Source organism: Ptychodera flava, chromosome 14 (assembly GCF_041260155.1).
Source record: "Ptychodera flava strain L36383 chromosome 14, AS_Pfla_20210202, whole genome shotgun sequence".
Lineage (NCBI taxonomy): Eukaryota > Metazoa > Hemichordata > Enteropneusta > Ptychoderidae > Ptychodera > Ptychodera flava.
The window spans coordinates 31,279,619-31,301,039 of record NC_091941.1 but is presented as its reverse complement, the minus strand read 5'-3'; the positions used below and the strand labels follow the sequence as shown (position 1 = coordinate 31,301,039).

Genomic DNA, 21,421 nt, shown 5'->3' with positions numbered 1-21,421 from the left:
CTATAGAATAACATTTCACAGTGAGGAAACTTTGACCCAGAGTAAACTAAATATAACATCTGTAATTGCCGTGTAAGTGGCCTGCCTACATGTCACAGTGAAAAAAACAAACACTATGGAGTCTGTTTATTCAGCAGGCCTTGAAATCTATGAGCCATATAAAAGATGCTTTAGTTCAAGGCACAATAGCTATAACTTCTGACAGTGTTTCTTATTTAAATTTTGGTTCAATAAAACAAGTGTGTGCTCTTATTCTTCTCTGTGTTATACGTATGTTGTAATCATTTGCTGTTCCAACACAATGCATTGTGTTGCTGACCAATGAATTCTAGTCAGTGACTAACATTCACTCATAAACAGGTATATTTGACAGCCTATCAATACAGACTGGGTTGACTATTAGAATACTCGGTATTTTGCATTGATTTTGAACATAGAACAAGAAACCAAACCATTCAAAAATACATCAAAGCAGCTGCTCATCAGGTTTTTACAGAAATGCCTGAATTAATTGAATGCAAGAGATACGTGAAGTCAGATTAAGATGTAATACCTCACTAGATAGCTCCACAGAAGTTTGACTTCATAATTGCTTCATTGAGCATGGTGTGAATCAAAATAATTTCAGAGTTTCAGAGGTGTATACATCTGCTTTTGAAAAGCTTTAAATACTTTGATTTATTGCAATTATTATTTCTATATCTTCAGGCATACATGTGTTTGACCTAATTCCGGCATACAGATCCACAAGAGACTAAGGCATGGCGTCAGTTCAGTTACCGGCCGAAGGGCATGTGGGAGATTGTAAAAACACTATAATTTTAATCATCCGCCACAGTGTCTCCTTCAGTCTTTTGAAACATCACACCAAATTGGTAGCCTAACTTTTCCTCATTGATAGTTTCTCATGTATGAGCACAAGTATCCCATTTGAAAGCCAAAGATTTCTTTTTAAAAATGGCAGAAATTTTAAGATTCTACCAAATTTATGACAAGCAGATATTTGCAGTTGATTCTTATAATATTCTGTAAACTGTATTAGTATGAATAGGTGATCAGAATTCAAAGACGCCATCCCACCTGTTTGCACTTACTAAGCCGGCTTATCATCATTGGTTGCCTTGGTGATGGGTGGTTTCATGGTGCATATAGAAAATACTGGATTGTGTAAACCTCCATGCTGATCATGTACCGGAGGATCAAGGGTTTCCAGTCACACACTTTTACAGACTTGATTTATACAGTTTGTTGGGGTCCCCTTCTGCAAAAGATCAGCTTTTATCTCAGTGCGCGGTACTACATTATCAAGATATTATGGACATTAAAATTGGCAGAACCCTTCACTCCCCTAGTTCATAGTTCTTGTGTCTGTCATGTTATCTTGTTGCAGTGTTGAAATTCTACCGCACACTTCTGTGTCTTTTGTTAATGTCACTTCTGCTAAATAAAACATGACATAAGGAATAAATTCAAACGTACAGTCCATGGAAGTGTCTTCTCTCCACTCTGATGATAGATTGGGCCTCTCTGAAATTATAATAGTTGCCATGGAAGTATGAAATGAAAACGTGTCCTGTATTTTATTTGCGTCAAACCACAGACATGACAATTTATCTTTCTACTAACATTTACCGTAGTGTATTTTACTTCAGGGGGTTTCAGTAATGGTTAGATTGGCCTAATATTGTACATACAAGAGTGTATTTGCAAAACTGATAGCATTACAAGTTTAAACAGAATATTTATTGTAATAAATAATGTATAATATCCTTTCATGTCATGAAACACTCAAAAATTTGCCGCTCCATTGAGCCCATAATTTTTTTACAATCTTTTCATTTCAATTTTTCAGCATGTGAAGACATCATCGCAGAGAGTTTATCACAAGATAATTTCATCTCAGTACTAAATTGGAGCTCACAAGCCCACGGTTCACAATGGGTCTACAGACAAGCTATGCATTTTTTGAAGGAGGAATTCTTGGCTATAGCTGCATCACCAGTTGGGTGTGAACTCAATAAAACTTACCTTATTGAGGCACTGAAGTCTGATTATTTACAAGTAGGTGTATACTGTACTCTTTAATGGTCTCAATTTGAACGACCATAACTGTTTTCAGAGGATACTTGGATACATACCTGTGGTCAGTTTGGGTCACCATGCTGTGCCTTAGTAAATCACTTAATGCTGTGATCGATCATGGTCAAGTGTGTTAAAATGCGCTTTAAGTGTGTGCCATGTTTGTGTTCAACCTGGGGCAAGTACAATGTAATGTATGTGCAGTGAGTTTGGTCAGCTTGGTAAATACATGTTATTCCTGGTTGGTTAAGATCTCCTTTCACAGTTGATCACAACCATGATTTAAGCCGTACCTCAGCTCTGTCAAGGTTAGCATTCATTGTTTCCTGTCCGCCAAAGTCAGTATGTAATATGCACTTGGTTGACCATGGTCAGTATGTGCTGTGGGTATTCAGTTCACAAAGGTATATTGTACACTCAGACAGCCAAGGTCAGTATGTGTTATGCTTAAGAAACAAGTTAAACCTTTTATTCATGGTCAGTATGCTGAGTTTTGAAGGTGAATTGACCACAAGTTCAGTAATATGGATAGTTATAAAGAGTCAGCAAGTATCCAATCAAATGAAGAATTTTGTCAGTTAATTTCCCTACAGAATGTTTTACTCAACTTCATTCTGAGATATTGAATTTAATTTTACTAATTTGAAGGATGTAAAAGAGTTTTATTCAATAATTCAATGTTTTCATTTATTCCATATATAGCTGATACCGTTGTTGCATTGTTCCTACATGGCTTCTCAAATAACCAGGTTGATGATGTCATCAAATCCTTGCCCAAGGCATGAGGGTTTGCAATAAAGCCGTATGGATGTACCCATGTGCACGCATTCTTTAAAGTCAATTTAGTCCTTGTTTGAAGTTCTGTAGATTAACTAGAACTTAACTCCCAAGTGAACGTCATCATGCAGAGAAAGCCTGACCCCCAACTTGAATCACAGTCCAGTCCAAAAAAGTTGCACAGTTTGTATACAGTATTTAGTGATCACTATTAGAAAGAAATAAAAATCCAGTTTCACAACCATTAGTAAAGTCATAGTAATGTTGCTGGGTTTTTTCTAATAAACAGATTTGTATTTAATATTCAATGTAATTGTAATCACTGAACTTCCATATATTTCCATTTTATAGTCTGCAATATGGCTCTCTTTACATAGAGATAGAGGTTGTAAAAACTAAAGACTATTGTATGAAGAAGAATGGCTGTTGCCCTGATACTCAGTGTGGGTTCAGTTAGAGTTGGGGATAATTTATGGTTCTATCAACAAGAAGGTGATTCTCCATAGCAACCGAGATATTCACATTTAGGTCTCCAATCACTGTGGTAACCTCAAGATGCCAAATTGTTCCTTGGAAAATTAGACGAAATGTATTTAGGTTGCTTTCTGTGGAAGCAAGAATATTTCAAAATTCTTTTTTATTGCTGTCAAAATTATAAAAACATACACCTGAATGAAGAATTATTTTATTTTATGACAAGATGAAAGGTCATTATATATTTCCATAATTTATGTGATGAATTTTTAGGAGATTCAAATTTGTTCAGTTGCCAGTAATGGTGATTACTTGAAAATTATGAGTGAATAATGGTATTTACTGATGTCAGTGCATTCGAATCAGCTGTGTGCTCTTAATTTATAATTTACAGGCAGAACTTTGTTACTGCCAAAATTACCAGGCATTGCAACAGATAAAGATCGGTTTCAGAGAACGACGTTTGTCCCGAAAGCAATTAGGAATGTCGTCATCTCAGATGAAAGGGATGAACTGGGAATTGAACTGTCTATAAATTAATTGACATCAGAGTACGGTAGATTATTCTAGAAGTGAGAGTACAAGTCACAAGTAATGTAATTCAAGTCATCATTCTGTTTTATCCAAATTAAAGAATAATGGACGCAGAGGCTAGGTAAATACTTTAACATGATATATTGATTTGCATAATGTAGATGTCGGGGGTCACGCTGCATCATATTGAGTCTAAAGGGCCTAGATGCTGTGTGTGTGGGCAAGATAAGGGAAGGTATAAATTATTGTGAACTCATTAGTATTCAAGAGTTGTTCTCTGTTGTCTGAATAATGCATAATGTCAACGGAAACATTTGAAATGTTTGTAAATTCAGCATGATGCAGTAATGGGTGTTCAGCTCAGGCCACACGTAAAAAACACCACATGTGAGGTTTAATAGAAGGCAGGAATTCATCAGCGTTGCATATTTCAGCTTTTCTGTTAGTCTGTGGTTTGGGTGTTTCCTGTTTAAAATTGAACCTACATGTAGCAGTCTCCTAAAAACCTTTCTACAGAGTGACTGAGATGCAGTGTTTTTTTGAGAAATAGGCCTTCATTTCTGTACATGACACTTTGATGGCACTGTCTGAGGAAATTAAATGTGTATTCATGAAATGGTTCAATTAGGAGATAATAAAATCTCTGAATAGGTCCTGGTCTGTTCCATACACTTAAGTGCATCTCTACAGTAATAGCTATGGTAAATTTGTCCGTAAAATTGAAAATGAAACAGCTGGTATAGGACGTTCTTGTCTGGATGTATGATACAGCTAGCCAGACATGCTCTGATAAATCTGAAATTTGCGACAGTAGGGTGAATGAACCTGATGAACTGATGAAGATTTTGTGGTAAAAAAATTTTCTGAGCTCGTATTATGAGTCATTGCTTCATTTAGGAAAAAAAACATAGTCTAGACATTGCTGATTTTACGCTCAATGCATACTGTAAGGACATTGAAATGGGTAGATTTTTGGTATGAGCTGTCATTGGGGAAGTGTCATCGACAGACAGAAAGTAGCACAATCCAGATACATGTACAGTGGCAGAGAACAGCAAACCTTAATAGTCTATGCAGAACGCTGGCATTGGTCCAGCAATTGTCATCATCGGCAACAAGTTTGACTATAGTGACAAATTAACTAGTGTTCAACTCACTCTATTATGAATTCACATGTTGTGAAGCGTGATGTGTGTTTAGGTGCAAGGGGATGCTTGTACCGCCATGTTGCACGTTGTGACCTTTTGCTCTCTCAGAGTCCCCAAAGTGTGTGCATGGCAAACATCAAAGTCTGCCATGTCTGACTGAAGTGTAAACTAAAACTTTAAACAGATATGCTGGTACACAAAGTGTTTCTGGTAATGAGAAAAGATGCGAGAACATGTTTTTCCCTTTAAAACAACAGTTTCAGTTGGTTCACATTTGCTGTCAAGGTGAATTGTGAGTGGTTTTTGTTCATTCTTTTCCAGAATAGTTTACAAAAATGTAATGGCAGTCTAAATCACTTTTTTGTATACATGAACATGCACATCATCACATTGTGATTTTATGTCATGTTTTTGATGTTGTTGAGACAGAACTAGGAATAGCAGAGGTATAGAGTAAGATCCCCTACTCCCAAATATCTATACTGTCCTTGACTGTAGACAGTTTGTTTATCCATTAAGAATAACATGGCTCGCACAATAAGTGCTGAAAATGATATCTCTTTGTGTGTGTCCTGTTATCACTTTTTACGGCTGCATTTTTTAATGACGCAAATAATTTTAATCCTGTTGTGGATGACCTTTTTCGTCCTTGAGGGGAAGAAAAACAGAAATACTGAATTGATACTGAGGAGATTCTTGGAATACTAGCAGCTTCAAGGTAAAATACTACATAATCATTTTATAGAAGAGTAATTTATGGATTAATTTTGTTTATACTGTTTGATTTGTTTTTCCTTCTAGGCAAGTGAGTTAGATGTTCTCAAGGCTGTGTTGAAATGGGCTGAGCATCAACTTATCAAGAGGATGGAAGAGAGAGGTGTGTATTGAATATTGAAACACAGTGAGCGCATACTGATATGTTAGGAATAATAAAACAGAAATACTCAATTTAAATCTTGAGTGGATAGACATAGTTGAGTTTTATGGAGTTTATTGTAGAAGTATGGAAATTTGTAGACATCAGCAGTTTATGAATACATAGCGTATGAACATTTTTACCTTAAATACCTCTATATTATGTCATTGGTATATCATGTTTGATGATAGGGTCAAGTGTTCTGAGATCAATTACATACTGATGATTGATGCGTTGTCAAGATAAGCTGCTCTGCAAAGCATCATTCTTCAATTCAAACTTGTAATTTTCATAAAAATTCATTCTGCTAGAGTATGCTCACTTACATATAAAGACCATCCTTCCAAATGAGGGAAAATGTATTATTGTTTAGCCTTTTTCACCATATTTGACCTCAAGACATGCCTGCTTTTGTCAAAATGATGTAAGAAATCAGTTCATTGACATAATTTTTTAGAATGGTTGTCAAATATCAAATTTCCAAGGTAGACAACTGTATAATTCTGACAATTTTGCAGATGTTATTGCTCCAGTATGTAGATAGTACAATTCTATTTCATATCTCAGGGTGTACACTTAAAGTGTGTTAAGATGCAGAGCACAGAATGTGCAATTGATCGATTGGACAGATTATCCAGCCAACAAGTGCCTATGTGATACATGGAGATTCTGCTCTGAATCCTCAAAAGAAGTTTAGAAATAGTCTGAACTGCCACAAGAGGGCGCCCCACCAAATGGTAAACACTTTGGGGACCCTTGAGTGAAAGGTCATAAGATGCAGACAGACAGTGATGTCTTTTGTTTATTTCTCACTTACAGAGCCAAATTTACTCAGCAATACTCAACACAGTGTCAGTAAGAAGGGTATCAAGAGACGAGACTTGGACGATTCTGAACTTCGGGAGATTCTGAGTGACATTGTACCATACATACGAGTGGACCACATTATACCACACACCAGCGAGGTGTTGACTAATGCCATCAGGAAGGGCCTCATCAGTACCCCACCATCACACATGTTTGGCAGTGATGACGAATCTCTTGTCATCAATCCATGGATACGAAGCAAAAACAATGCCATGTACATCAAGCCAAGACTGTTCCAACCTTACATGGAGGAGGCCAAGGTAACATATCAATTTGCCTTGAGTAATTAATATTATGAAAATTGATTGATGAATACCTCGAACATAGTTACAAAAATATTCATATCAATTAAATGAGTGAATTGCAAACAAATTAACTTAATTGCAAGAATTTAATCAAGTGCCAATCAGAAAATAATACGGTAAAGTGTTCCAAGATCACGTCAATATCATTGATTGATGTGTTGTCAAGGAATTCAACTCTGTCCTGCTGATCATGTGCAGGTTGTAAATTTAAGTAGATCAGGTGTGGTCAGGATTAGTAAAAATTGCAGAAAAGCATGCTTCTTTTACCACAGTTCAGTAAATATTCCAACAGTTTATACCGGTAGATGATGCTGTACCAACTACAGCTATGCATGTATATGTTGTTTATAATTGTATTGTGCTACTGGTGTCACACAGTGTTTCAGTTACCATTTATAGAATTCTAGCTAACCATGACTGTTGCACTGCTCGTTAATGTTGCGTGATATACATTACGGCATCTTCCATACCCACATCTCTTTCTGTTTTGATTTTCCAGGCAATTCTTGATGAACACATGGTTGCTGAGATGGAGTTGGTTAGGCTCAGAATGATTCGGATGTCACAAATCCCAGACACACTGTACATGGTGGATGCCAAGTCCTACCATAGCAGGAGTTACAGTCAAGTTGAAGCTAGCGACTCAACTGTTATTGCTGGATCCCTACCTGGTAAGATATCCCATGATTGATAAAACATTTTTCACTGCACTGCAAAGAATCATGAAAACCTAAATAAACTGTAACTTTAGTCATGTTTCACATTTTGTTTTTGGTGTATTAACAACAGTTTCTTGGTCTGCTCCAATCAAAATATCCAATATTCAGCTGTATAACTCTGCTGTATAGAGTATGTAACATGAAATGTTATTGTTTACAATTGAATGTCTGTCTTGATATAGCTGCTTTGCAGTGTTAATCATCTACCTCGTACCTCATGCATACATTATCTGTTTATAAGCCAAGTACTGAACATTTCAACATGCCATAAGAAGTGCACCGAGAAAGTTGTGAAACATTTGTGTGAAAAATGTTACAGTTGCAAGGGTTTTTGTAGGATGGTTGACTTTTGAATGAAATGTCATGTATCTCTGGTAATAACAGCTTGTTGCTACAAGGTTACATCTCTGCTAGTTTGTACTTGTCATATGGGTCCACTTCAGCAAAGGTGCCACAACTCAGCTTGTCTAATTACCATGACAACTCTTCTCTGTTTCTCATGTTATTGAAATTTCCCCACCAGTGATTTAACCTACCAATGAATACTAACATACCAAAGAATGTACACAATACAGGACTGGCAAGCTATCCCATTCAGAACTGCTGGAATTATATTGATATAGATACCATATAGACTTATAAATGTATTTGCTGAGCCTGTCAATTCTCTAGGGTCTGTCTTGACTCACTATTGCTCAGCATCAATAGTCAATCAAGTTCAGCCATCAAAGCTAGTCAACACTATTGATAACAATGTGTTTTGGCCAAACCATGGTGGTGCAAGGGTTATAACCCACATACAATTGGCACTCAGGGGTGTGATTTCCTGACTTCCTTCAATTATGAATACCCAACTCCTAATAAATTTGAAGGTTAGTATGCTGACACATGCTTGTTTACTTGTTAGAATATGTGGTTTTGTGTACCACAGACCAATATGCAGACCCTCATGACTACTTTCATCAGTATTTGTTATAATGTGTGCTTGCATCATTGCAATACCATATTAAAGCTTAAAATTCTTGACAGCATAGTCACCACCATTGCAATTCCATGATTCTTATAATTGTGTCATCATACATCATGGCCCAGCTTCAAAAGTTTTTAATTTGAGCTAGATTTCCAAGCAATAAAGTTATGAAACTACTAAATTAAATGAAAATTTTTTTTGTTAAAAAGCATCGATAATTTTAAGACTAAATATATCACACCATTCGATATAACATCCACCGTGCGCATGCTGCACACTGGCAGCCATCGTGTGTCAAGGGTCACCGTTTTGGCGCAAAGTACACTGCAGCTGGCTGAGTTGTCGGTCTTAGCGAGCTCCACATGTATAGTCAGCGAGGCTGTGAGGCTATCAACACCTGTGAAGAAGAGGAGGATCTTGAAAATATCTCTATCCAAAACCCATCTACTACGAACAGTAAACCGTCACTTTATTGAAATAACATAGTTATGGGAGTTTATGGGCTCAGCCGTAGTGTGACATTACTGTCTCCTTGCTCATACTCAAATGTTCTCTTCTGTGCTTTCACAGCACCAGATGTTCACACACTGAGGGCCATGCAAGAGAGAGAAAAAGAACTCCGCAGAAGCAGCCTTACCCAGCATGCTCTGTCTCTGACATGCAGCGACATTGGAGCTGTGATTTACGAAGTTCAAAAACGTGTAGTAAGAGAATTTGGTCTTCCCGACGAAGCAGTCGACATATTTAAACAGAGTGGGGGAGGCGACTATGCCTGCGAAGATTATGCAGAGCCCCAAGAGTATTTCCACTCCCGACGGAGTGTGGAAAGGGAATGGTGCGAGCAGCCGGAATCTCCAGTCCTTGCTAACACTCCTGAGTCTCCTGGGGTAGGTATTCATTGGAATATTTGTCAGAGATTTGTTGATTGGTACATAAATTATAACCAGTGTTGCAGCCAGGAAACACCCTTGCGACAGTGTCCCCAAAACGGAATCTGCTGTCCCCGCATTCTCGTGCAATGCGGGTCACTTCGGGCGCACTTGTTAATAGACTATGTTCAAAGGGTGTGGTCTGCAATTAAATTGTGTTATTGATGATGGCCTTTGTTTTGCATGGTTATATATATTTTTATTTACATACTGTCGAAGCTGTGATTAAAGTAACTAAAATGCTGCACTTGGTTGTAGTCCGACTGATTGAAGGCAAATACAGTACACTGTTACAATAGCAACGCAGTCCCGGTAGCTAGAATTTTGTTTTATAAAACTAATTATAAATAAAAATAAAATAATACAAAATTTGATTGACAGCTGATGCATGTTTTCCCCAAATTGTGCAAAATGTCCCCAAATATAAATGGTAGTGGGACACAGTGTCCCCTGGTTTAACATTTCTGGTTGCAACACTGCCTAACTATGTAATTAATACATTCTTGTGGAAGTTCTATGTCAAAAATCACAGTACAGCCCTTAGTGAATTCTGGTAGAGGGGATGTATCATGCTAAGTATAACGTAATTAGGATTTTTGCAATTTTGACAACCCAGGTAAGTACCAGATATTTGATTAACTAGGATTGGTTTTACAAAGGTACTTTTCCTAAGTGTCACGTGGAAACTTGATTAAGTGAACTCTTTTCATTTCCACCTCTGAGATCTGTTCAATACAAATTTACAACATAATTTTTAATGTGGAGAATATTGTGTAATTAAAAGATCAAACTGTCGGCAGGTTTTACAAATCTCCTTGACCTCCACTGTACATAATGAAACCTGTCCAAACTGTCCTTTTTGGTAACCACCATTGTTGTTTTAAATACCAAACGTTATTCAGGCTTCCTTTTGCATGGTTGTGCACAATATGTAACGTTGAACATAAATGAAGAGGGCCCTCAGCAGTTCAAGCATAGATTTCCTTTGTCTAGGGGAAAGGTCATTGCTTTGTCTTCTAAATGGTCCACCATGTGACTTTATGGCTCTTACCTTGATAGCTTCACATTAGAGTTATTTGCTATGTAATTATTATACAACACATGTGATTTATTATAATTTGCCTGTAACAACATTACAAAACAATAATTAACAGAACTTCACTTCAGTTTAATCCCAGTCATTCTTTCATATGTCAATCACATCAATGTGAGTGACCTTTGGTGCTTGCAGAAAAAGCCATCAAAGCTATTTCTCTGCAGTCTTCCGATTTCAATTCGCAGAATCTCAGGATAGCCTTTACTGAGATTTCATTGACAGTTTATTGATACTAGCAATGAAACTTGCTAATTACAATGAGGAGGTCACTCTTCAGTGAAGGATATGATCACACAAGTGTTTACATCAGTCAAGTGTGCATAGTTCAACCCATCAAGGACATTTTCAGAATAGCTTTCTTGTATAAACATTGTCACAAGGATACCTTAATCCTTTTATTACTTTCACTGTGGTTTGCAAACTCCCTTTGTGACTTTTCTATGCTAAGGTTAGGGTCCATCCACCGGAAAATCAGAGTTTTGGGATTGGGAATTGCATACTTGATAAGTGCAGTCGTTTCTGTGTATTGATGTTTTAGAAAATGGGTGACCAGCTTTAATATTCTAAAACTGTTGGATGTTCATGCTACATGTTTTCCTGATAACTACAGATCATGAGGCCAATATATAAGAGAAAATGCCCAGAGACCTGCAAGATCGTACATTTCTTCTCGTCGTGTTGTAGTCATTTTGCCATCACAATTTAGTACTGTGCCATCTCATACATTGCACATCTTACAAAAATACATCCATTGACATCAAAAAGGGACTGTGCAAATAAAAATCAAAAACATTCATGTATACATTAGAAACCAGACATCAGCTATCTGCGTGTATCATAAAAACACATTGTACACACAGCCGCCATTTAACAAAACGTTTTGTACATGGATGCATATTGTCACTTGAAGTGAGCGCAGATTCATTGACACTGTCAATGTCATTTGTACATGCAGAGAATGAATTGAACTTTGCAAGGCCATCTGTATTCAAGGCTGTGCTCATGCAACCATGTTGGGGCTGTGCATTCAAAATGAATGATCCTACCAAACTAAATGAGATATGAACTTTCATTAAGACTCAAAGGGGTTTAATTCCATACATTCTTCATTATAGATTTTTCAGCAACAAGTAATTGAGATTTTACTGTGTAGCATTGTGATTGTAAATGGTGGGTTAAGAGGTAATTACTTCCCATTTAAATCAATTTTTACCACAAATGTAGTTGAAATGTTGAAACTTCATATTGCATACATATTATATATGTCCAGGAAATAACCATACAAATATCTTGAAAAAAATATACAAGAGAACGTGATTCGTCAAAATGAATTTTGTAGTATTTATTAGACATTAGTGTTCATTGTTGATGGTTTTAGCCGTCAATGTCACATTTTAAGCCATTGAATTGAGATGCCTTGCAGGTGAACATTAGGGGTGGACATAATTCTAAGATTATTCAACAGAAAAAATAGTGGGGCAATAGACAGTTGGTGATACAGTAGATTGCCACAAGAAAGTTTAAATATTGCCCTGTTAGTGGTTGAGTGGAAACTTCCATTATGCAAAGTAAAGGTTACAGCATTGCATGATGGGAAGCCACAGGACCCTGTAGCGATAACATGATGTGAAAGTAAACTGACAGGCAATTCAGTAAGGGTCACTTCACAGGGGCTGCTGTGCCATGTATATCGTGGCATTGTCCTATTCAACATCAGCCGACCTTGCCTCAAAAAAGGGAGGTAATCACTTTTGAAATATTGGATCTCTGAACTGGTCACAGCCGAATAAAGATACCCTGTCAGTGAGAATGACCTATAGATTTTATTGCACACTGTCTTTGACAGATTGTACAAATAAATTATCCCAGCAGTTGCCTTTTATGTTTTCTGTCTAGTTTTCAAAAGGGCATTGACATGGCAATTGAATTTCAAGAAGGATTTTCCGGGTAGAATAAATTATTAAACACAAGCAGAAGCTCAGGGCAGACAGACATGGAGCCTTCAGTGGCAAGGCCTTAGGAATGCTCCATTCTTTGTCACATTGTTCAACATATTCAAACTCAAATCCTTGACATATCTTCAATTTGAATTTCATTTAGAGCAAGACGGGAAATTATGTTCACCAACTCCTATGGCGCAGAATGTTCTATGCCCATTAACTAAAGTAGGGAAAAAATCAATTTTTTTAACAAACATCCCATTTTTTTGTACCACCACTTGCCAATCAACATCAGTGACAAACAGCATGATTGACATCTATCAAATTTTCGTATCTCAAGACCAGGTGCACTTTAAGACCAAAGAGATAAGCTGTGTAAATATGTAGTAGAATAAAAATAGTCTGTTTATCAGCGTGGATGTGATAGCCTCAAAAATATGCAAAAGAATCTTCTAAATTTAGACTTTGCATGGCTCCAAAATGGCTGTTGAGATAACCCTTTGAATCCCTAACTCTAGACCTGTCTTCTCAATTCTGTGCCATGCAGACAGAACAATGACCAAAATAGTATGTGTGCAAATACCGGTAATTTCAACATGGTGAAAAGTGGGTATGCCTCTCAAAGGGACTGGTTGTCAGGCGTCAGACTCAGTTTGAGAGGGGCAGTTAAAATGTCAAGACAAAACTCTGCAGAATGAAAAATGCTGTAAAAATTTTTCAAAGTCTCTACTTCAACAAAAATATATTCAAATGATGGTAAAGTGAGAACAAAAATGGCTGAATCCTTTGAAAAACAATTAATAGTTACCTTACTCAGAAAACAATATCTAAATTCTTGAGAGGCAGAAACAGTTTACACATACTGTCAACACTCTCTTCATAGATCCAATGATCCATTTGTAAATAGCTTCTCTGAAATCAGGATGATCATAAACATCAGAACAGTAACAATATCGATTAAGGATTATCAGAGTAAATCATTTGTCACTATTGGAAAACAAAAATCAATATTTGAAGATACAAACATACACTCTTGACCTGTGTTTTGATGCATAGTTACAAGGCCTGCACCAAGAATTATCACGCTGGTATAATCAGACCCCAGTATGAAGGTCAATGAGAATGTCATGACAAACAGGCTGTATTTTAGAATACACACATTCATTTGAAATATTCTGAATGTGATCATTGTATGCTGTATCTTCAAGTCTATTTGTAGATCATAAAAGTTTGATAAATGAGGGCGGTTGGTTGAAAATAACTGATATTTGTTCTGAAGCTGATATACCTTGTTTGATAACATTTCGTCCAATGGCTAATTCTGCTCACAAACATGTGACTAATAGATAAGTAAAGCAGTTTGCAAGCACTCTCTGGTAAATAGGTAAATTTATGTGTCCATTGGAAACACAGATTTCCTCTGAGCTGTGTTTGGATTGTCAGCTTCATTGAATTTGCACCTCAAAACTTCTGAACAGCTTTACTCTTTCTGTTGAAATATAAGTATGCGGATGATTTAGTCTAGCGGTAATAGGGGTGGCAAGGAAATACACAGATAATGAATCAATGTTCTGTACTACGGTACCAGGCAATCCCTCAGAAACTTCCCCTGTGCTATCAGTCTCTTGTAAAGGAAATGGAAATATCATAGCTATTAAAGAAAGCTACAAATGAATTTCTTCTGTTTTCAATAACACCCTTAATAATTTGACAATATCTACTACCATGACAGTGTTAGTCATCTCTGATCTTATTCGTTGCACAAACCTGAAATGTTTGAAATTGAATAGAGTGCATGTTTAGGGGAAAGTGTGCCAATGTGCACAATTTGTAGACCAACTCATTGCTATAGTTATCTGCTATTTGTAACGTGAATTTGTCATGAATATAGTGATAGTTGTAGCAGGATTTGGCTAGCACTAAATGTTGTCCTTATTATCAGATAGCATTTTAGTCTAGTATTATTGAGTTTATAATCACAAAAAAGTACACAGACAGCTAATGGTTTTACCCTTTTTCTGATCAGCGAAAAAAAAATTCTTTGGCCTTTGCAATCTTTCAATTTATACCACTGACATGTGATAAAAAGAGATTTTTTGTCCATTTTACATGGAAATATGTGCCTGGAAAATTGCCAATGTGTTCAGAGTGTCTACTCCAATAAGATGTTGACAATGAGAACTACTAGTCTCTCAGATTTTGTGAAGTAAGAATTAAATTGGGCAGAAAAATGGTACAGTAACATATCCTATGAAAAAATGTTGAGTCAATTAAATAATTACATGTAAGTGGAGGTCTGAAGTTTATTCAAATTGGTGAGACAGCAAGTCGATACCGCCCAGCCAATCAACAAACAATGTGGGGATCTCGTGAACAGTTGTTGACATTTTTATAACCCCCATTTTATCTCAAAGATTACGGAACCTTTTTTTTTTCAGGGAATTGTGGCATGCCACCCATGTGCACCTGTCAATTACATGAAGGAGGTGATATTGATTTGTAATAGGTACCAGTTGCATTGTCAATGGTCTAAAGTCAGTGAGGCATTCCTCACAAACTTCTGTTGGGGGAGTTTTTGAAAAGGTCAAAACATGAAAGACAAGATTAAGAAATTTCTTGTTGATGATAGCCAACGATAAAAGTAAATGAAAATGATTTTATGTCATGATTGTGTATGGTAATGCAGATTGATATCCTTTGCTGTCTCCAGTTACACACATTGCACAAATTTTCAATGCAGCTGCACTGGAAAAGTTCACAAGTGATATTCATCATGGAGACAATGTAAAAAACCATTTTCCCGTTAATTTAGCAATATTTTCAAACTATTACAAATTGATTATAGTGTCCTACCATTGCAAAACTACTGTCAGTCATAACTCAGGCACGGCAATACGCATGAAACAGTATCACACTATCATCACTCCAATTTCTGCATGGAACTTCTACAGTTGTCGTCATAATTGGGGCATAATCAGCTTTAGTCTGTAGTCACGACTGGGTTTTAACCTTTGTATAGGGAAACACGGCTGAAGAATCAGAGTACGCGACATTGCTAAGAACACCCTCAGTACATACACAGCTTTCACCATTTTCAGAAAGACATCAGGGGATGCAATATGAGACTTCTCAAATTCCAAGCACTTTTTAGAGTTTCTGTTATAATCTTTTAAATTATGTGATCTTCTGACCATGCTAATAGACCATAAATCCCCCAAGAATACAACCAGACAAAATACATTAATTTCAACCTCGTTCTGTTATCCTGTTCTCAGTGTTCTGTCTTTTACTCGTATATCAGCTGCCTATTCCTCAGCAAGGAAACAAACTTTCTTTGCCAATACTTTCTACTGTTAGATCAAATTGATCTCCTGCAAACGTGTGGCCTTTTTAAATTTCATAAACAAATGTACAGCCAAGTTTTGTCTGTCTGTCTATCTGTCTGTATATGTGTGTGGGTGTGACACCGGGTTGCTCGGACATCCTGAGTTCTGAGCTGTCTATTACTTCCATGACGGGTGGCGAATGTTTCCATTTTACCTTTTGTTTGTTTTACAAGTAATCACTTGCAAAGGGCAAAGGCCCAGAGGCCAAATTTAAACAAAAAAGTAAATGTATTTTTACTATTTATACCCCTTTTGGTCAGTCAACTTACAAACTTGGCAGTCTTTGATGAGAGACAAAGCATGTACATATGTGTATGTGAGAAAAAAATGAGAAAAAGACAGCGTCATGCCCTGACCTAGAAACGAAGACAAGCAACCCCAATCTTCCTTGAAATGATATCAGTGCTCATTTCCCCAGTTTCAGAAAACCGCAGTGAAACCAATTTGACGTGAAAAAGAAATTGATTTAGTCTTAGTGATCCGTCTATTTCTCATTACAACCATTGCACCGTAGGCTACTTGATTAGTTGCCTGGAGTAAACTAAGCTTGTCAATGCATGGAGAAAATCCACTAGGAAGAAAAGCTGCACAAACCATACTGAGCACTATCACATTACAATCCCAGATCAGCGGTGTCTTCTGTCTATTTAATAATCCCAAGTTATATTTGGAAAGAGGGATTCAAAACAGAAGATGAGCAAGATCCTTGCCTGTCGCATTATTTGCTCGAATTACTGTCTTGTCAAAGGGAATTGAATATTCCATCCAATGGGGAAACAAGATAATTAAGTTGCATTTCATGTTTCTATGGGAAGGCCAATTGGCATGAATACTGATTCTAAATGGAAAGTCTCACACACATACTCATGGACTGTTCAATTGATTTTGATATAGAATTGTTGTTCTGCTTCGATATCGTATATCTCGTCTCTTTGTTCAGTTATTTTATGATAAGCTGTACTGACGTCATCAGCCTTGCATTCACAGCCGGGATTTAGAATAAAACCCGCAAAAAATAGTTTTCCAATCTGTTCGATAAAAAATCAGACATCTGAAGATTGTCATATTATCATCATAATTGATGAATAGGTTTTCTATTTATCAAGGTTTAACATGCAGATGGATGACCAATGAAACTTCAAAGTCTGCAGAGATCTCAAACTGTCTTTTCACACCAACAAAAATTATCAATCAGTTGCCAGCGTACATCAAATATCAGTCTTTTACCCTGACACTGTATGTGCAGAAAGATAAAAATTCATGTAGTGAAATTTCTATTGAATACTTAGCGCAACTCCCCTAGTTGTTAAGTATTGCCAACAGAATGCACTGTGCAGGACATGGTGTGTTGACTTTTACAAATGAATTCCCAGACTTAAAATTCAGCTGTCATCAATAGCAGTGGATAATACTCATATACAGGATGTGTTGATGAGTGGAACCTTAGGATTTTCAACATGGTTTGGGCTAGAATGAGTAACAATATTTTACAAACAGCAAAAAATACACTTAAAAATACGTCAAAGGTGACAGTATAAATGGAGCTTTGAATATCGATAATATGGGAAAACAACTGCCTGTTCTCAGCATCTTATTCTGGAGGTTATTTTGGTCAGCAAAATTGCTGGTACAATTTTTCCACGTTCAATCAACCAGCAATAGCCCCTACATCCTATTTCAAACTAAGTTCTGATTGGATACACACAGAAATATAAACATCCAGTGTTGACTTGTGCAGCAAGGGCTTTTTTTTATAAAATTTTAAATTGAAACTATTCATTATAGTATTTTAATTAAAAATGTATCTTTTCATTGAAGAAGGAAAGATTATATCCATCAACATGAAATTTAATCTGATAGTTATGCTGTGCATCAAGCAAGAGACTAGCTATTGATCTATAGGTTGTGTTTAATGGATTTTATTTCTGTGAACGTGTCCACATTACTTCAACCGACTTTGTCACATGTATTTGTGAAGAAAACTGTTTATCATCTGTCCTTGGTCGTTTTCTTCTCTTGTAGGCCGCAGCAGCTGCCCAAGTTGTACCAATGCTCAGCGAGATGATGCCAGACATTGCCATGGCAACAGGTCCAGATATCACCATAGCGACAGCACCATCCATCAATCAGATGTTGCTGCGGGAACCAGAATTGGGCGATGAACACTTTGTCCCAAACAAACACGATTACAACCATTATGGGGAGTTATGATATCAGGGTTGCCAGCTCCTCAGTGCTTGTCTGTGTCAAAAAGATCTTCCTTCATAAAACATGGATCAAATCGAGAGAACATTCCAGACTTTGATTGGAGACATTTTTGTTTTGTCAACATTTCCCTTGATTTGTATTGTCAGCCATCTAGTTACTGCTGTGCAGTGGGATCCATTTGGATGGTGTGTTGCAGAAGTGCAGAAATATGTGTGACACAGCGCAGCATGACTTGTCACTCTAACACTTTGTGATGAATTTATTTCACATTTTCTTTCACAGTTGTTTTTTTTTTATTTCATTTTTTGACACAACCAAAAGAAGGCCATTAAGAAAAATGGCTTCACGTATTGAAAACTATAGGGTCAAACTTATCCTGACTTCAACCACCCTGACAGTTTTGATTTAAAAATGAACTTACACCAGTTAATGAGAGATTTACACTAACTCACATTCTCTTTCATCCTATATTTTCTCACACTATCATACAAAATTTGCAAGTTGCCGCAAGTACAAGGATTTATTCTCAATCAGAAGCATGTCGTCATGGCAACATTGCATATGTTCAACTGCTGGAAGTGCACAGCTATTTTATTTACACACCGGAAGACGATTGTCAAATTATTAAAATGACTTATGCATGATGTGAAGCATGAGAGAGCTGAGTTTAAGTAGTGGAGTATAAGTTGCTCCAATCTCAGAGGAGAATTTAGATTGAGTTGGAATACAAATGAGCAAGGAAACAATGAAATTGATGTACTGTGTGATTATTCAAGTGTTATTCATTCATTCAAATAATGAATTTCAATGCTGTAAAATGTATGACATTTCTGTGTATAGAATTTTGGTCAGTGAAAATATTTGGGGGGGATAATGTATCTCCGCTGTTTGTGAGACGTTGCATCACGTTCAAGAATTGTTAAACTTGGCTGTGTAAAGATGTTCGAAATGAAGACAGGTTTCCCAGTCAGTTTTGTGTGGATTGTAATTTATGTTTATTCTGATATGTCATGTGATGACAGGGCAGTCTTCTCTTCATGTGAAAGATTTATTAGTGTGTTTCACAGTGTAGTGAGGTATGATTAATGGTTATTACACATCAGCAATACAAGTCATTTGCTCATCGATTTTGTGACAAATATACCGCCTAAAAAAACTTCAGACCGAAATTAGAGAATGTTCGGGTAGGGTTATGTCGAGCCAGTTTGGTGTTTAGGTTATCTTGATTAATAACTGGGAATTGCTGTGGTACGTACTCTCATCAAGGACAATACCGAGTTAGGTAAATGTTTGTGCATTCCCAGAAACATGCTTTATATACAGTCTTCACGCTGTAAGGTTGGTGCATGCCCGCATACAGTGTGTCTTGAAGCTTGTAGAGATAAACAGAGGGTCACTTGCAAAAAAACATAAATTTGGAGTCGGTGCCTCTCAACACGTACGCTGTCTGACTGAAGCTGGGTACCGCTGACTCATGGCTGTGTTCTGCAAACATAGACATACATGTGTATGTGATCACAAGAGATCTATCTCTTTGTAAAGCAGCATCAGAGATGCACTGCACTTTCTGTTTGGTGCCTTCCACCAAAACTCTGACGCATCAGTAAAGACATGCATTCAAAAGGAAGTGCATTTTTCGTTCATTTTACATCATATCCCAGATTTTTTTTTCACCCATGACATCGAAAGTTCAAGATGTATGCTGGCATGTGACAAAGTTTTCATGGATTTACAAATGTGAAATCAGAGAAGGAGCTTCTCTGCAATGCCATGAACTGCCTCATTTTCTTGCATCTTCAAAATATTTGTATTTGATCTACTCTAAACATACTACTTTTATTTGTATTTCTGATTTTTATGCAGCTGCAGTGGTACATTAGGCTGCTTCCGACACCCATCCATTCACTTTCACCTTCAGCGTTTTCATTTTACAAAATAAAGATATTGTCATTTTAAAATATAAATACAAAAGCAGTTGAGGAAATTAATGTCCTAGTGATTTCATATTATTTGCAAAGAAGTGTTTTTTTGACTTGGACTAAAAGAGTAAAGCTGTATAAAATACATGTATGTAGAATACTGACAGCCAAGTTGATAAAGTCATTCATAGAACTCTTGTCAGTTTCCCCTGAGACAAACTACAAATACCTTTCTGCCCTGTTTATGCATTGACTTGTAGGTGAAATTAGTGTCAGGTAGCCCTGAAAGCATGCCTTCTAGATGGAAAATTCCCATTTCAATTTCTATCTGTATAAAGTATCTCTATGGCAAATACTTTGACAGGGTTGTCTGTAAGAATGATCCTCAAGGCAAAAATCATATCGTTCAATAGAAGTTACATCACTCACTTTTCTCCCCTGTAGCATTGATTCTGAACAGAATCCGTGAAAAAAAAAATTCCAATTTCTGCCCAGACTCTAAGATTTCACTGTGTCCTATTCTAATCAATGAAGCCAACATTTATTTGTACTATACACCAGCGGGTTTAGTACATCTACTGATGCTATGTATATATGAATATGAATTGTATGGCTTACTGATAACTGAATAAAGTTCTAGTTGTGAGCTGTTAACAGCTGGGGGATATTTGTCATTTTTTTCCATCAAAGGAATGCACATTCTATATTCGCTTCAATCAATGAAGTGTCTATCCAAATCTCTGATTGCAAAGCTTTGAAATCAATCTTCACAGTCTATCCATCAGTTCACACAGTCGATGAATAATCACAGAGTGAAGCAGGGAGTGTGCATGCCCTCCAAGTGGAAGCGACTGGCTTCCCCCATAATATGTATCCGTATATGTTACAGTGAAATTACTTACTATCATTTCAAAATTAATGTAGCTCTGTTTGGAACTGCAGAGTATGGTTGTCTGGCTAAATGTAGTGTAGAAAGCTTTTGATATAAGCATTTCTATATGCGGAAGTGATAAAAATAACATGCACAATGCTCGAGAAGGAAGTGAATGCATTAAGGCCGCGTTCAAAAAAAATGGTAAGGAGGGGGGGGGGGGCTGGAGGAATCGCGATTGAAATCTTTTTTTTCAGATCCCCCCCCTCAATACCCTCAAAAA

General features: G+C 36.8%; 1 protein-coding gene across 3 annotated transcripts in view; it reads left to right on the top strand.

The window, feature by feature from the left end:
- LOC139150180 (BTB/POZ domain-containing protein 7-like) overlaps nucleotides 1–20,921 on the top strand; it is a 46,764-nt gene extending 25,843 nt beyond the window's left edge. For all 3 annotated transcript variants that reach the window (XM_070722391.1, XM_070722390.1, XM_070722389.1), the window contains exons 3-8: nucleotides 1,853–2,061; nucleotides 5,814–5,889; nucleotides 6,748–7,055; nucleotides 7,600–7,771; nucleotides 9,360–9,676; nucleotides 18,163–20,921. In XM_070722391.1, the coding sequence (XP_070578492.1) occupies nucleotides 1,853–2,061; nucleotides 5,814–5,889; nucleotides 6,748–7,055; nucleotides 7,600–7,771; nucleotides 9,360–9,676; nucleotides 18,163–18,351 (1,271 nt within the window). In that variant the 3' untranslated portion in view covers nucleotides 18,352–20,921. The remainder of the gene's footprint in view (nucleotides 1–1,852; nucleotides 2,062–5,813; nucleotides 5,890–6,747; nucleotides 7,056–7,599; nucleotides 7,772–9,359; nucleotides 9,677–18,162) is intronic.
- Nucleotides 20,922–21,421: the final 500 nt, after the last annotated feature.